We start from the raw sequence: 15,782 nt of genomic DNA, 5'->3' as shown, positions 1-15,782 counted from the left end.
GGCCAGCATCAGGGCCCATCAGGTTCCCTGCCTTCCCTTGCCACCCGTGCGTACTGCCACAGCAAGGTTCCCCCCACCTCCCTGCCTCCCCACCTCCTCCTTCCTTCACCACCCGTGTGCTGCCACTACTTGGTCCCTGCCCCCACCTCCCCGCCTCCCCCTTCCCTTGCTCCCTCAGCGCCCCGCCACGGCTGCCGCCAATGGTCACCCGTCATGTTCCACACCGCCCCGTGGTGGTCAGCGCACATCATAGTGCACGATCAAACTCCCGATAGAACTCCCGAGGGGACAGTTTGCGTATTAGCTTTTTATACAGAGAGATTACAGTTTACATTCAGTATTACTTTGTGTTAGTTTCAGGTGTACAACATAGTAGTTAGACAATCACATACTTTACATAGTGGTCCTCCCGAATAGATGTGTTTTGTTTGGGTTATATAATATTTTTAAATCAGGATTTTATATAAAAATCTGAATATCCAACCTCACACAAAAACTGGAATTTTTAGCAACTCCAGGCTGACGTGCCCACAGGAGCACTACAGCCTAGAGCTGAGTTGAATGGTGGCCATGGAAGAGGCATCTGCTCTCAGGCTCCCTATAGCCCATACAGCCCACTGAGCTCAGATAAGCCCTGTCTGGCCTCTCTGGAATGTGAGTTTGGTGCTTCTCTGATAAGGTCGAAATCACAGCAGTCCCCTGGAAGGTGGGAGCTTGCATCTACCCCAGACCTTGAAGCACCTCCAAAAGGGCATCAGAATTCCAGCCAGATCCCCTCATACCACACCATTCCCACCCTGCTCTCTTTCCTTCTCCTGATTTTTATCATTCAGAACAAATATTAAGGAGTACTTTTAAAAATTACTGTCACACAAAAAATTACTAACAATCTAAAACTTTTCATTTGGAGTTAACCTTTACGTGTGCATTCCGCACATAGAAGAAAAGAGGTCTCAATTGTAATGGCAGCATTAGAGGGAATGGAAAGGAAAAGAGGCCGTGAGTCAGTGGGCCTAGGAAAAGTCTGGAAAGCCATGCTCCAATCACTAATGTTTACCATTGGAGAGGATGAGAGGGATTAGCAGAATGGATCTCTTGCTTTATACAAGTCTGCACCGTTTGATTTCTTCCATGATCAGTATTACTCTTATACAATTTTTTTTTTTCTCTTAAAATGAAGCAACGATAGAAACAGGGAAAAGGTATAGTAAGTGGATCTCGGTGACAGACTGCACGGGGAGGGGGGTACACAGAAGAGACTCATGATAGATTGAGATTTTGAATAAAATCTTCAGTGGTACCATTAATGGAAAGAGAGAACTTGGCTTAGAGAACCAGGTTTGGGAGAAATTCAGTTTGGGCCCATGGAAACAAGCAGCGGAAAATGTCTTGTAAGAAAGGGGGAATGAGGGGAGAAACCAAGATGGCGGCATAGGTAAACACCTGAACTGCTGCCTCGCACAACAATTTCAAAACTACAACTAAAAGACAAAACGGACATCATCCAGAACCACAGGAAGGCTGGCTGAGTGGAAATTCTACAAGTAGAAGGAAAGAGAAAAGCACACTGAGACTCAGAGGAGCTGCAGGAGGCAGAGGTACAGAGGTGCGCGTGCGGAGAGGGCTGGCAACTGAGTACGCGGCTGGCTTTCTCAATCGGGAGGGAGACAAAAGCTCCCGACTGCTCTGAACTCCAGTTCCGGGCCAGACTCTAGGGACCCAGACTCATATGGGGAGAAACTGGACTGTCTGGCAGTGGGCGAAACTTGAGGGCAGCTTTCTCTCAGAGGTGCTTGCAGCAATTACCGCAGGACACTGAGACCCAGGGGCCTCTTAGGGCAGGGTTGACCGGAAGCCATTGCTGTGTGCTCTGCCCTGAGACTCCGCCCCATCCAAGCTGAGCGCAGAGGCTTTTGCGTATGAATGGCCTGGTCCTTTTAATTCTAAACTTACCTAACAAACTGCAGCTGAGTCAGTGAGACCCAGAACATCCAAAAGAAGACCAAGGCCCCACAGCAGCTTGCATTGCTTCATAGCTGGGCCTCATCTGGGCACCTCCAAAACCCAAACAAAGAAGAGGAATCTGCAGATCTCTCTGTAGCTCCTGCTGCGTGGCCTCAGGCAGAGGCTAAATTAGCACCTCCTTGGAGATCCAAGAGCCAGTGTATCCAGGGGTCAGAGTGGGACCATCCAGATTACAACTCCTCAGATCCATAAGGGACACACTCAGGGGGGCAGACTCAGTGAGCACCAAAGCCCAACTGAAGCAAGTCATGTCTCATAAGGGTGTCTCCAGCATAGAAGTTCTCCCATCGTAGACACAGCTGATCCTCACAGCCAATTGGCCTGGAGGTCAATTCCTCCCAGTGATACCAACATCAAGGCTTAACTACAACAAGACTGTGCACACAGTCCACAAAGGGGTGCACCAAGAGTGTCCACCTCAGGTAACTGGGGAGGCTGAGCCACTGGGCCCTATAGGACACCTAGCACACAAAGCCACTCTATCAACTCAGGAAAGCAGCCAAAATGAGGAGACAAAGAAACAGGTCACAAATGAAAGAAATGGAGGAAAGCAAATACTGGATATAGAGTTCAAAACCATGGTTATAAGGTTTTTCAAGAATTTTCTAGAAAAGGCCGATAAATTTAGCGAGACCCTTGAGGACATGAAAAAGGACCAACTAGAAATTAAACATACACTGACTGAAATAAAAAATAATATACAGAGATCCAACAGCAGAATAGAGGATCGCAAGAATCAAGTCAAAGATTTGAAATACAAAGAAGCAAAAAACACCCAACTGGAAAAGCAAAAAGAAAAAAGAATCCAAAAATATGAAAATAGTGTAAGGAGCCTCTGGGACAACTTCAAGCGTACCAACATCCGAATTATGGGGGTGCCAGAAGAAGAGAGAGAGCAAGATACTGAAAACCTATTTCAAGAAATAATGACAGAAAACTTCCCCCACCTGGTGAAAGAAATAGACTTACAAGTCCAGGAAGCACAGAGAACCCCAAACAAAAGGAATCCAAAGAGGACCACACCAAGACACATCATAATTAAAATGCCAAGAGCAAAAGACAAAGAGAGAATATTAAAAGCAGCAAGAGAAAAACAGTTACCTACAAGGGAGCACCCATACGATTGTCAGCTGATTTCTCAACAGAAACTATGCAGGCCAGACGGGAGTGGCAAGAAATATTCAAAGTGATGAATAGCAAGAACCTACAACCAAGATTACTCTACCCAGCAAAGCTATCATTCAGAATTGAAGGTCAGATAAAGAGCTTCACAGATAAGAAAAAGCTAAAGGAGTTCATCACTGCCAAACCAGTATTATATGAAATGCTGAAAGGTGTTCTTTAAGAAAAGGAAAAAGGTAAAGATAAAAATTATGAACAAATACATATCTATCAACAAGTGAATCTAAAAATCAAGTGAATAAAAAAACCTGATGAACAGAATAAACTGGTGAATATAATAGAACCAAGGGCATAGAAAGGGAGTGGACTGACAATTCTCGGGGGGAAAGGGGTGTGGGGGGTGCGGGAAGAGACTGGACAAAAATCCTACACCTATGGATGGGGACAGTGGGGCCGGGGGTAAGGGCAGTGGGTGGGGTGGAACCGGGTGGAGGGGAGCTATGGGGGGAAAAAAGAGAAACAATTGTAATAATCTGAACAATAAAGATTTATTTTTTTAAAAATGGGGAATGAACCCTAGCTGGTTTGGCTAAGTGGCTAGAGTGTTGGCCTGTTTGACTGAAGGGTTCCGGGTTTGATTCCAGTCAAGGGCACATGCCCGGGTTTTGGGCTCGATCCCCAGTAGGGGGCGGGCAGGAGGCAGCCAATCAATGATTCTCTCTTACTGAAGTTTCTATCTCCCTCTCCCTTCCTCTCTGAAATATATACATATTTAAATGTTAAAAAGAGAAGAAATGGGGAGGTGTGTCTGGAGCTTGAGGAAAAGGCTGGAATTGCAGCTAATGCTTTGAGAACTGTCCACACTAAAGGGCCAATTAAAGCCACTTATGTGAGATTCCTACAGGGGAGAACACAGAGAGAGCAAGGCCAGGAAGAGAATTCAGAACCACAGTAGCCTCCAGAGCAGGCAGAAGAAGGACGCCTCAGCCAGAGCTGGAGAAGGCCTGGTCAGAAGAAGATGGTGACTGCATGCCATCACCACAGTCAAGAGGGGGAAGTTTGGAAAGGCAGATGTGGCCGACAATGTTAGCCACTGCTGAATGGTCAAGAAAGACCTGGAGTGAGAAAAGGATTAGTGATGAATGACCTTGCAGAGTACTCCTGAGTGCAACCCATATTAAGAAATCATTTTCACATCACCATCAGTGGGGAACTAGGCTTTTGCTCCCCATTTTTCACACCCTGTGTTGGACTTCCATATCCCCATCCTTTGCCATGTGACTTTGCAGAACCTATTACTGCTGCTGGGTTTTGACATGTGACGTGCTCTGGCCAATAACATGTTAACAGACTTGTGGTTTCAAATGTATGTGCTTGCGTGATCTGGCTTGATCTCGTGTGCTCTTGCTACTACACGAGAGCATGTTCTAGGACCAGCAGGTTAGACCCAAACCAGTCCTACAGCCTACAATCAAGCCCAGCTGAACTTAGCTAGATCCAACCAAGACTAGCTGAACCTTACCAACCTTCAGATCTATGAGGGAGAAAAATGATTTGTTGTAGTGACTCAAATTTGTTGTGACTGTTATTATGCAGGATTACCACCCAATAGCTGACTAATAACATAACCCAGTATACACAAACGTCTATCAAATATTACAAACAAAATGTTGTAAAAGGCAGTTTCTATCATGTTCCATATTTTTAAAATGCTAACTGTAGCCCCCCACAGCTTGAAAAACACTGCTTTAGAGCCCAGCCGTGGTGCTCAGTCGTCCCAGGCACCCAGAAGTCACTGGTTTGATTCCGGATCAGGGGACATGCCTGGTTTCCAGTTTGAAAGCTCGATTCCCAGTCAGAGGTGTGCAGGAGCCAACGGATCGATGTTTCTCTCCCCCTCTCTCTAAAATCAATAACAACATAGTTGTTGTTTTTTAAAAAGGAACATGGATCAGAGTTCATGTTTTACCAAAAACAGCAACAAAAAACACTGCTCTAGAGAAATTGTTCTTGGGTTGTTTTTCCCATTCCAGCACATCTGTGGGATGTAACACACTGTATGTCAACAAGCAAGGGGCTCAATTACCAGCTGTGTGACCTGGGGAAACTATCTGGCCTCCCTGAGCACTTTCTAATCTGTGAAATGGGAACAATACCATCTGGCTGACAAAGCAGTCACAGAGATTAAGTGCGATAATGCATGTTAAGTGCTTAGCCAAGTGACTGGTACAGAGCAAGTATTCAATAAATATTAGCTGTTATTCTCATCACTGAGAAGGATGGTGAGGGACAGAATGAACTAGAGCGACTTCACAGTTAAGGACTCATTTCATTAGGATGGGCACAGGCTGAAGTTACTGGAATGAGGAAGAAAATAACTGACGACATGGGTCCATGTAAAGAGGAGGCAGGGATCAAATCAGCTGAGGGCTCTGGGGCTTCGGGGCATCAAGCATCATCTTTGCTCAATACTATCCACTCCATCTCCCTCCTAAAGTCTTAAGGGTATTCAGAGACTTGAATCTGTCATTAACTCCTCCTCCAAACCTACTCTAACTTGTCCGCCCTCACTCTTCCACCCGCCCCACCTAAGCGTGAGTGCCAGGCCAGCCAGCGGAGAGTCAGTGGTTGGCAGTCGGAGGATCTCATGGACAAGAGGTGGTCTTGCCTCCTAAGCCCACATCCTTAACCGCTCCACAAAAATCAGAAAGAAGGACCAGTGTCTGCCAGTTATTCCCGTCCAAGCCTCTTTAGACTCCATAAAGCACATGGCCCCTTCTGGTAAGCAAGGGAAGGTGGGACATGATTCATGGGCAACGGCGAGAATGAGCATCGGAAACAGGTTGTAAAAAAGGCTTCTTTATTGAGAACAGTGAGTGTAAAAAAACAAAACAAACACACAACAACAATAAAAGTGTGAGGCAGGGGTGGCTCGCCGTCCCCATCTCCTCCAAGACACGCCCCTCCCTCCCATGCCCTCCCACCCTACGCTGCGAGTACGAGTACGGTACATACAAAAGCCGCCCATGGTGCATACAAAAAGGGCGGGTTATATAATGTCAAAAGCTCCTGAAACTCCTTCATCTGCCAGGCACTTAGGATGAGGAAAGGAGAGGAGGGTGGGGAGGAGACACAGGTCAGGGCCAGCGTGCACAAGTCCATGTGGGGAGGACGCACTGGCCGTGTCCTCCGCGGTTCTGGCGCAGACGCTGAGATGGGCCCCGTGGGCCGGAACGACCCGGGAATTTGAGTATATCAAGGGACGCCCCTCCAACCCGGCTCCTCTGCAGCCTAGCCCTCCCTGGGCCAAGTTAGCAGGTGAGTAGCAGAACTGCACCTGGCCAAGGGGCGGAGACCCAGGCCAGAAATTGGTGTTACCTGAGGCACCCACACTGTCCCCGATGGGGGGAGGGGTGGCAGAAAAAGCAGCCCAGCCCAAGGCCCTAGTCACCAGTCCGGGTCCAAGTCAACCTCCCCAAGGGCTGAGGGTAAGAAAGAGGAGGAAATCGCAGGCCCAGCCCAAACCTCAGCAGTGCCTGTGGTGCCAGGGTGGGGCCCGTAGGGCCGAGGAGGACAGGGATCTTGCCCATCATGCTGCAGGCACCTGTCAAGAGGTCCTCCCCTGCCCATGCCAGCCTGAGGCACAGCCTGCCTGGGCTGCCTCCTCATGGCTTGCTGTCTGCGGGGCTGTCTCCCAGGGTGTTGGCGATCTCGCTGAAGGAGGGCCTGTCCTTGGGGCTGAGGGCCCAGCAGCGCTGCATCAGCCGGTAGAGCTTGGAAGGGCAGCCCTCAGGCTGTGGGAGTCTGGTCTTCCCAGCCTGCAAGTCTGCAGGAAAACGGTGGGAGGAGAGTTAGTCCAACTTGTACCCTCCTGTCCAACACTCTGTGGAGCCGGCAGTACCCACAAGCAGCCACCGGAGGGCGACTTGGGGTGGGGGTCACTGGCCAGTGGCTGGTGGGCACTGACTCAAGGAGTACAGGGGAAATATCTTGCAACCAAAGGGGTAACTCCCCTGGCCCCAGCTCTGCCCGGCTGGTGGGGGCCGGGTCCACACAGCACCGGAGGCAACCAATGCATGGGGGCTGAAGTGGGGTCAATGGGCAGCGCCAGTGGCTGGAGTGGTCCCTGTGGGCGAGGGTGTTTACCAACCAATATGCAGGTATTTCAACAACTGGAGTGGCCATATCTGTGTGCCTGCTATGACCAGCCCTGAGGGCAGGCAGGCTGAGCTGCCTCCAGGGTCCTGAGCAAACTCTCCACCTGGAAACACATGTGGAAGGGTCCCCTGGAAACACAGCCGCCTACCTGCCAGCACCTCGTCGTCGGCCTGCCCGCCATGGGGCATCTCTCCATGGGTGAACACTTCCCACATCAGCACACCAAAGGCCCAAACATCAGACTTGGTGGAGAAGTCACTCTCCAGGATGGCCTCGGGGGACATCCATCGCAGAGGCACCCAAGCCTGGCGGAAGTGGTAGTACTCGCTGCAGAAGAAAACCACACGTGGGGGTGGGGGCAGGCCTCCGCGGCTCACCGAGTGGGGTGGGTTGTGGTGAGGGACACAGGTCTCTCATCCCAGGTCTGGGTCTCATCCCTCATCCCAGGTCTGGGTCTCGTAACCCAACTTTTCTACCTCAAGGCACTCGAGAAACCGGTAACACAGGGGTACACCGAATGAAATTTGGGGGCATCCACATGGGATTGATGGTTAAAAATTCCATTAAGAACCAAATTTTGCCTACATTTTAATATAAAAATAAAAAGCTGATAATCATACATACTTTTGGCACTGGTTTTAAAAATGTGAAAAAAGAGAACATGTTAAATGGAAAGAACATTTAAAAAGCTTTAGTAATACATCAATCATGACTAAAGCAACAGCCGAACTGGGGCACTGAGCCCTGGGGCGCCTGGAGGGGAAGTTCCCGGGCGCCCCCAGGCGCCGTGCAGTGTGGAGGGGCATCTCTGGCCCTGGCGCTGAGCTTCCAGCCTTAGGATTCAAAATAATAATTAGGCAATTCAGGAAGTTACAGAGGGAACCATACAAATAGTTAAATTATATGCAAACTGTTACAAAACCTACCAGTTATTTTTACAAGGTTTATGGTATTTTATCACTAGAGAAAAATCTATGAGCGACAGGGACCTGTGTCCCAAAGGCTAGGACGCCTGCTGCGCCCTTGGAGAGAGGATAGGAAGTCTCTGTCCCTTCTGGGCTCTCCGCTTTAGACTAAGTAGACATTTAAGCAGCCCTTCCCCACACCTCCCACATTTTCCCTCTACCCTCACCCCGCCCACCATGTCCTTCTACCTGTTGTACACATCCTTGCTGAGCCCCAGGGCCGACACCTTCACCTGTCTCTGGGCGCTGACCAGGCAGTTCCGAGCAGCCAGGTCCTTGTGCACAAAGCGGTTGTTGGACAGGTGCTCCATGCCCAGGGCCACCTGGGTGCACAGGGCCACCTGCAGCAAGAAAGGGACTCACTCATCAAAGCACCCAAGTCTAGGGGATCAAAGTGACCACCCCCGACCCAACCCTCGGTGGACCCCAATGCCATCGGTGTGATGCTTAGGGAGCCCCAAGCAAAGCCACAACAGCTTTAGTTTCCTTCTCTGCAAAGTGGGGGTCACGGGGCCTGCCTCACTGGGTGTTGGAAGAACAGGATTAAATGAAATTACGCTCTGGGACCACCTGGACATGCAGCAGGTGCTAGACAGGTGAGTGGCACGTGGGTGGGGAGAGCACACAGTCACCACTTGTGAAAAATAACCGGGCAGTGATCACAGCTCAGATCCTAATGGGTTTTCCTTATCCTTTTTACTTCAAAATTACGTATTTTCTACTAGTTATATAGCAAAGCTCATCAAATATATGTGCACGTTCACAAATAATTACAAAAGCTCAGACCCAGGTAACAATCGCTAAGTGAAAAACACAGAGCCAACAATGCAGGCACCCCAGAGCATATACTCTGTGTGCTTCCAGCCTTATCTGGTTCCAAAACGGGGAAACCGAATCACATTGTTCAGGAACGTGTGTGTAAAGGCAAAACCAGAAAGAACAGCCAAGAAGTTATTACCATAAAGTCAGGACAGCAGTCACCTCTGGAGGGGAGGGCGAGTGCACAAGGAGGAAGGAGCCCTTAGGTTTCACACACACACGTTCCTAAACAATATAATTGTTTTCCCGTTTTGGAACCAGATAAGGCTAGAAGCATACGAAGTGTATATGTTTTTTTGCCTGATTTGTTCACTCAGCATTGTGAGATTCATCCTTCGGGATGGGGTGCAGGGACTACTTTACTGAGTTTTCATCCTGAATATACCATATTTAATCATTTTAATGCCATGGGTATTTGGATTTTTTCCCCAGCTTTGTGCTATTAAGAACAGTGCTTGTGAGGCTGGGTCCCGGGTCCGGGTGAGGCCTCGCGCACCTAGGTCCGGGTGAGGCCACGCGCCCCTGGGTCTGGGAGAGGCCACGCGCCCCTGGGTCCGGGTGAGGCCATGTGTCCCTGGATCCGGGTGAGGCCTCGCGCACCTAGGTCCGGGTGAGGCCACGTGCCCCTGGGTCTGGGAGAGGCCACGCGCCCCCGGGTCCGGGTGAGGCCACGTGCCCCTGGGTCTGGGAGAGGCCACGCGCCCCCGGGTCCGGGTGAGGCCATGTGTCCCTGGATCCAGGTGAGGCCTTGAGCACCTAGGTTCGGGTGAGGCTATGTGCCCCTGGGTCTGGGAGAGACCATGCGCCCCTGGGTCCGGGTGAGGCCACGCGCCCCTGGGTCCGGGTGAGACCAAGCGCCACTGGACCCGGATGAGGCTGGGTCCCTGGGCCCGGGTGAGGCCATGTGCCCCTGGGTCCGGGTGAGGCCTTGCGCCCCTGGGTACGGGTGAAGCCGGATCCTGGGTCCGGGTGAGGCCGTGTGCCCCTGGATCCATCCGGGTGAGGCTGGGTCCTGGGCCTGGGTGAGGCCACGCGCCCCTTGGGTCTGGGTGAGGCCACGTGCCCCTTAGTCCGGGTGAATCCGTGCCCCTGGGTCCGGCCGAGACCAAACCAGAGGGAGTCGGACCTCCGTTACCACCATTTGTCCACCATCCAGAGCTGAGGGGTCAGTGCTGACATGTACACATAAGGAACTGGTGGACATTGAAATTGGGTCTCAAAAGAACTGTTGGTCCAGAAAGAAACTCACTACAGACTGATTCATTTGCCTGTCAGCATAACTATTATTGCTCGTCTCACATTCAGTTCTTATAAGTATATATCTAGTGACATATGATCTCGCTCATCTAGGGGAAATGATGAACAACATAGACTGAGGAACAAGAACAGAACCAGAAACAAGGAGGCATCGATCGGACTATCGGGCCTCAGAGGGAGGATAAGGGAGGTTGGGAGGAGGGGGGAGAGATCAACCAAAGGGGTTGGGGCATCCGTGGGGAGGGGTGTGGGATGGGAATGGGGGGATGAGGACAAATATGTGACACCTTAATCAATAAAGAAATTAAAAAAAAAAAAAAGAACAGTGCTACTGTGACTGTCTTATGGGTGCGCACATGCATGAATTTCTTTAAGATATCTAGGTGTGGGTCAAGGACTATGAGTATCTCTAGCTCTACAAAATAAGGACAAACTCTTTTCCAAAGTGTAGGAGTTAAAAATATATTTCACTAATTCCCTTTTAAAATTTTTGAGCCATGTGACTATTATATAGCTAGTGCCTCGGTTCACGGATTCATGCACATTGAAAGGAAATTAATTAGAAGGTGGCTGGCGGGGCAGGACTAGGCGAGAGGGGCCAGACACACCCTGGAGCCAACCTCCCACGGTCCCTCTCCGGCTGACCGCACCTGGAGTGGCACCACAGCTCGAAGGTGGTCTGCGGAGTGAGCAGGGTCCCTCCGCAGGTGGGGTCACTCGGCCTGGCCTGTGGGGATTGGGCTGAAACTGGCTCTCCGACATCCCTCGAGGGGTCCCAGATTGTGAGATGGTGGTTCTCAGGTGACACACCCCAGAATTGAGCTCCCTCCTCTCTGGTTCCGGGTACATCACCCGAGAACCTCCGCTGCCAAGTCATCACACCTCGGCAGCTCCTGTGTTGAGCGTCTGCCCCCTGGTGGTCAGTGTGTCATACCTACCAGCTGATCAGACGGTCGCTTAGCCTTTTATATATATACTAGAAGCTCTGTGCATGAATCCATACGCCAGTAGCTCTCTGCGGGTTCGGGCCGCTCTGCGCCCACTGCCCAGAGGCTCTCCGCTGCCCAGAGGCCCAACTAGGCCTGGACAGAGGCCCATCTGCGGCCAGGCACGGAACGCTTGCCTTGTCGCCAGGGCAATGACACAAGCGTTCCCTCCCCACACCCCTGGCTGCTCCATGCCCGCTGCCCAGAGGCCCTCCGCAGCCAGGGTGGAATGCTTGCCTCGTCGCCGTGGCGACAAAGCAAGCATTCCGCCAGGCTGCTCATGCTGCCCACCCTCAGCGGCTGCCCCCCATGGGACTGGGGGACTCCCGCAGGGTTGAGAGGACTTGGTGCCGCCATCTTTGTGATGGAGTGATGGTTAATTTGCATATCATCCTTTTATTAGATAGCACTAGTAGCCCATCATGTAATATTGCGCGCAGTAGGCTGCCTGCCGCTTCCACGGGAGCCGGAGGGAACCGCAGCATGGGAACCGCCGGGAGCTGCGCTGCTTCTGCGGCGGGCGGGCCCGCCGCCTCCTCTCCAGGCCTGCGCTCGGCCGCGGAGGCTGCGGCCGGCCCCCATCCCTGTCCACGACTCGCCGGACCCCCCATCTCTGTCTCCGCCTCCTCTCCAGGCCTGCGCTCGGCCACGGAGGCTGCGGGCCGGCCCCCGTCCCTGTCCACGACTCACCAGCCCCCCCATCTCTGTCTCCATCTCCGCTCCGGGCCTCACCTGCGCATGCAACCTCCTCCTGTCTGGTTGTGACCCGTTACGGCATCCCAACCTAATTTGCACCTTTTTATAGAACATTCTGAATAGAACTATGTTGTCATATTAACATTTTAAAAGTATACACCAATAGACTGAACAAATACTAATTGAGCATCTACTGTACACCATACACAGCTGGGTGCTGGTGAAATACAACAGAAAAGGCAAGACAGGGCTCCTAGTGAGAGGATAGTCTAGAGCAGTGGTTCTCAACCTTCCTAATGCCACGACCCTTTAATACAGTCCCTCATGTTGTGGTGACCCCCAACCAGAAAATTATTTTCCTTGCTACTTCATAACTGTAATTTTGCTACTGTTATGAATCATAATGTAAATATCTGATATGCAGGATGTCTTAGGCGAACCCTGTGAAAGGGTCGTTCGACCTCCAAAGGGGTCACGACCCACAGGTTGAGAACCGCTGGTCTAGAAGGGAGACAAAAATTATTCCCGCAAAAGGCTGCCACCACTGGGGGAAGGTGCTCCACGTGGAACAGAGGTAAAATTGGAGCATAGGTCAGCGTCGGTAAAGACCCATGGTCACCTTATCCAAACCTTGGGAGCAACCACTGAGGGACACATGGCCCCTGTAGTGTTTCTTTGCATATAAAAACAAGGCAAACAGAAATGCACAGAGATCCCTGTGGCCTGGGGAATATTATTTAACAGGTTACAGCCAGCTGTGTGGTTCTGCCATACAGACTCATTCTCAGGATCCACAAGGGGGAGGTCACCCATCACATAAATGCACTCATGGAGAGATGAAGATAAGAATGGGGCCAAAAGCCAGTATCGTTGGTGATCAAGGAAATATAAGCCACATCCCAATGATATACCATTTTATACAAGTCTGATGGCAAAAAGTCAAAAGTCTGCCTCCAACTTATCTCTATTGGTTACAACAATACATAAGAAATAATACACATAAATATTAAGAGAATGAGAAAGCAAATATGAACCAATGAATCTGGATAAAGGGTTTGTAGGAGTTCCTTGAACTTTTCTTAACACCCTTTTAAAAAATATATTTTAATTGATTTCAGAGAGAGGAAGGGAGAGAAACATCAATGATGAAGAGAATCACTGATTGGCTGGCTGCCTCCTGCACGCCCCCTACTGGGGGGGTCAAGTCCCCAACCCAGGCATGTGCCCTTGACTGGAATCGAACCTGGGACCCTTTAGTCTGCAGACGCTCCATCCACTGAGCCAAAGCAGCTAGGGCCTTAACACTCTTTTAAGTTTGAAATATCAAAGTAAAAATTTACCACACACACACACACACACACACACACACACACACACACACACACACACTCGTGCACGTTAAAAAATAACTCACTAAATAAATGAAAGCAGCCCATGTGTGGACCAGTAATGAGTATGTCATAAATTATCCAAAGATTATGGCTCATGTAATTCTATGTTCCTGAAATTCAAAGAGGAATGAAGTGAATGGGAGTGGTAGAGGGGCTGTTGCCAATTTACCTAGTGAAAGAAGGCCACCCAATCTGAGAGGAGGAGACAGGAACACTTGTTGAGTACCTACTGTGCGCTGGCCCGAGCGAGGTGGCTGCCCCTCTTATTTGCACTGTGAGGTGGGGCTCATCCTCAGCCCTGCCCAGGATCCCATCTGAGGCTGTCCACCCAGCCTGACACCAAAGCCTGGCTCTCTCCTCAGTACCACAGCTGCCCCTCCCGGCTCCATCACTGGTGTTGGGGGCACGGGAGGGGCCGTCTGCTCAGCAGTGAGCCCAGTGGTGGGGTGCTGGCTTCAGCCTGGCCCTTCAGCATCGCTGCTGGCTCTGTGCACCTTCCCCAGCCTGGCTTCCAGAGGAGCTGAGCCAGGCACTGGCAGAGGGGTCACTCCAAAGACAAATCTCGGCCGGTGTGCGCTGGCCAGTGACATCCCTGAGGGCCAGCTGCCTCCAACGGTGGTTTGCTAACTGTGGTTTGCTATAAGTATGTCCTGAAACCAACTTAGTTCATCTTAACCAGCATTAAAAAAACGGAACATCGCCCTGGCCATGTGGCTCAGTTGGTTGAGTGTTGTCCTGTGCACCGAAAGGTTGCCAGTTTGATTCCTGATCAGGGCAAAGGCCCAAGTTGCGGTTTCAGTCCCCGTTGGGGTACAGGAGGCAACCGATCGATGTTTCTCTCTCACATCTGGGCAATGTTTCTCTCGCTCTCTCTCCATCTCCTTCCCCCCCCTCTAAAAACCAATACAAACATATTTTTAAAAATCAGAACAGAAAATATCAGAGTGCATTACTTTGTAAAGGTATCATTCATAACATTTTTCACTTCTACAATATATAACCATGCCAATGTTGCTGGGTTGTGATGCAAAATGTACTTTTTTTTGCTACTGTGGGTTTCAGTTGAAATGTTTAAGAAACAATGGTCTAAAGCTGTGCTGTCTGAAACAGAAGTCCCGAGCCCCGTGTGACTATTTGTTAACCAAAACCTAACAAATTAAAAGCTCCGCTTCTCCGTGGCCATAGCCACGTTCTCTGTGCTCAGTAGCCACCTGGGGCGAGTGAAGACCGCACTGCACAGCAGCAGATACGGGACACGTCCACCACTGCCGGGAGTTCTGTTAGCACTGGTCCAAACCCCCCCATCAGTTCTGTTAGCACTGGTCCAAACCCCCACCATCAGTTCTGTTAGCACTGATCCAAACCCCCACCATCAGTTCTGTTAGCACTGGTCCAAACCCCCACCATCAGTTCTGTTAGCACTGGTCCAAACCCCCACCAAGCAGACCCATCGACAGCCAACTACCGACAGACACTGCATACGCTGAGCAAGCACCATCAAGCGCTGGGGAAAGTCTCATCTTGGTGCATTTTCTTTATCAAAAGTGAAGACACAGCCCTGGCCGGTGTCTCTCAGCCGTTAGAGCGCCGGCCTGTGCCCCAAAGGGTCACAAGTTTGCTCCCTGCCCCACGTCTGTGCATGTGCGGGAGGCAACCCGTCCATGTGTCTCTCTCTCACGTTGATGTTTTATTCCCCCTCCCCCTTCCCCAACCCCCACTCCCTCCCTGCCACTCTCTCTGAAAAGCAATGGAAAAAATATCCTCAGGTGAGGATTAAAAAAAATAATAATAAAGTAATGAGACAAAAATCTCTGGATAGCTTCCAACCAAATGTGTGTACCAGAGAGGAGGGTTAAAGAAGAGATCTACCAGGGTTACTAAGCGCTCCCTGGGTACAGAGCCTGCACTGCATCTCCAAGGAAAAAGCAGAGGCCACACTCCCCAAACAGTCCCCAGACTGCCATCCTCAGAATACCCCCAGTGCCACTGGTGGTAAAAGGGCCAGATGACCACTGAAGTGGGCATCGTAAGTGAATGGACTCTACTTCAGGCTTCAAAACCCCAGGGCATTGCTCAGCCTTGCTTCGTTATCTGTAAGGGGCAGACAAAGGCTTTTGTAATGTGCCCTCATCACAGTGCTTGGGGAAATGCTGGCTACGTGAGGACGGCAAAAGGGAATTCTGTTAGACCCAAGCCAATGAAGTGTTTCCTTACTGCTGGGCAAGCCGCCACCAGAGGGCCACAGGATTAATGTTCAAACACTGTTATAAAGACCAGACCCGCCCCTTCCTTTCCAACTCTTCAACAGGTTCCGCTAACCCACTGTGACTCTACTGTGCTCGTCTCACAACAGGCTGTGTGTA

The 15,782-nt window shown here is 50.7% G+C and overlaps 1 protein-coding gene across 1 annotated transcript in view; it reads right to left on the bottom strand.

Moving 5' to 3' along the window:
• Positions 1 to 5,990: 5,990 nt before the first annotated feature.
• PTK7 (protein tyrosine kinase 7 (inactive)) overlaps positions 5,991 to 15,782 on the bottom strand; it is a 64,885-nt gene continuing 55,093 nt past the window's right edge. Inside the window, exons 18-20 of the mRNA XM_008153277.3 lie at positions 8,460 to 8,611; positions 7,454 to 7,632; positions 5,991 to 6,973 (exon numbers count right to left, since the gene is read on the bottom strand). Of these exons, the coding sequence (XP_008151499.1) occupies positions 6,813 to 6,973; positions 7,454 to 7,632; positions 8,460 to 8,611 (492 nt within the window). The 3' untranslated portion in view covers positions 5,991 to 6,812. The remainder of the gene's footprint in view (positions 6,974 to 7,453; positions 7,633 to 8,459; positions 8,612 to 15,782) is intronic.

This window comes from Eptesicus fuscus, chromosome 10, assembly GCF_027574615.1.
Source record: "Eptesicus fuscus isolate TK198812 chromosome 10, DD_ASM_mEF_20220401, whole genome shotgun sequence".
NCBI classification, from domain to species: domain Eukaryota; kingdom Metazoa; phylum Chordata; class Mammalia; order Chiroptera; family Vespertilionidae; genus Eptesicus; species Eptesicus fuscus.
This window is presented reverse-complemented; position numbering and strand designations above follow the sequence as displayed.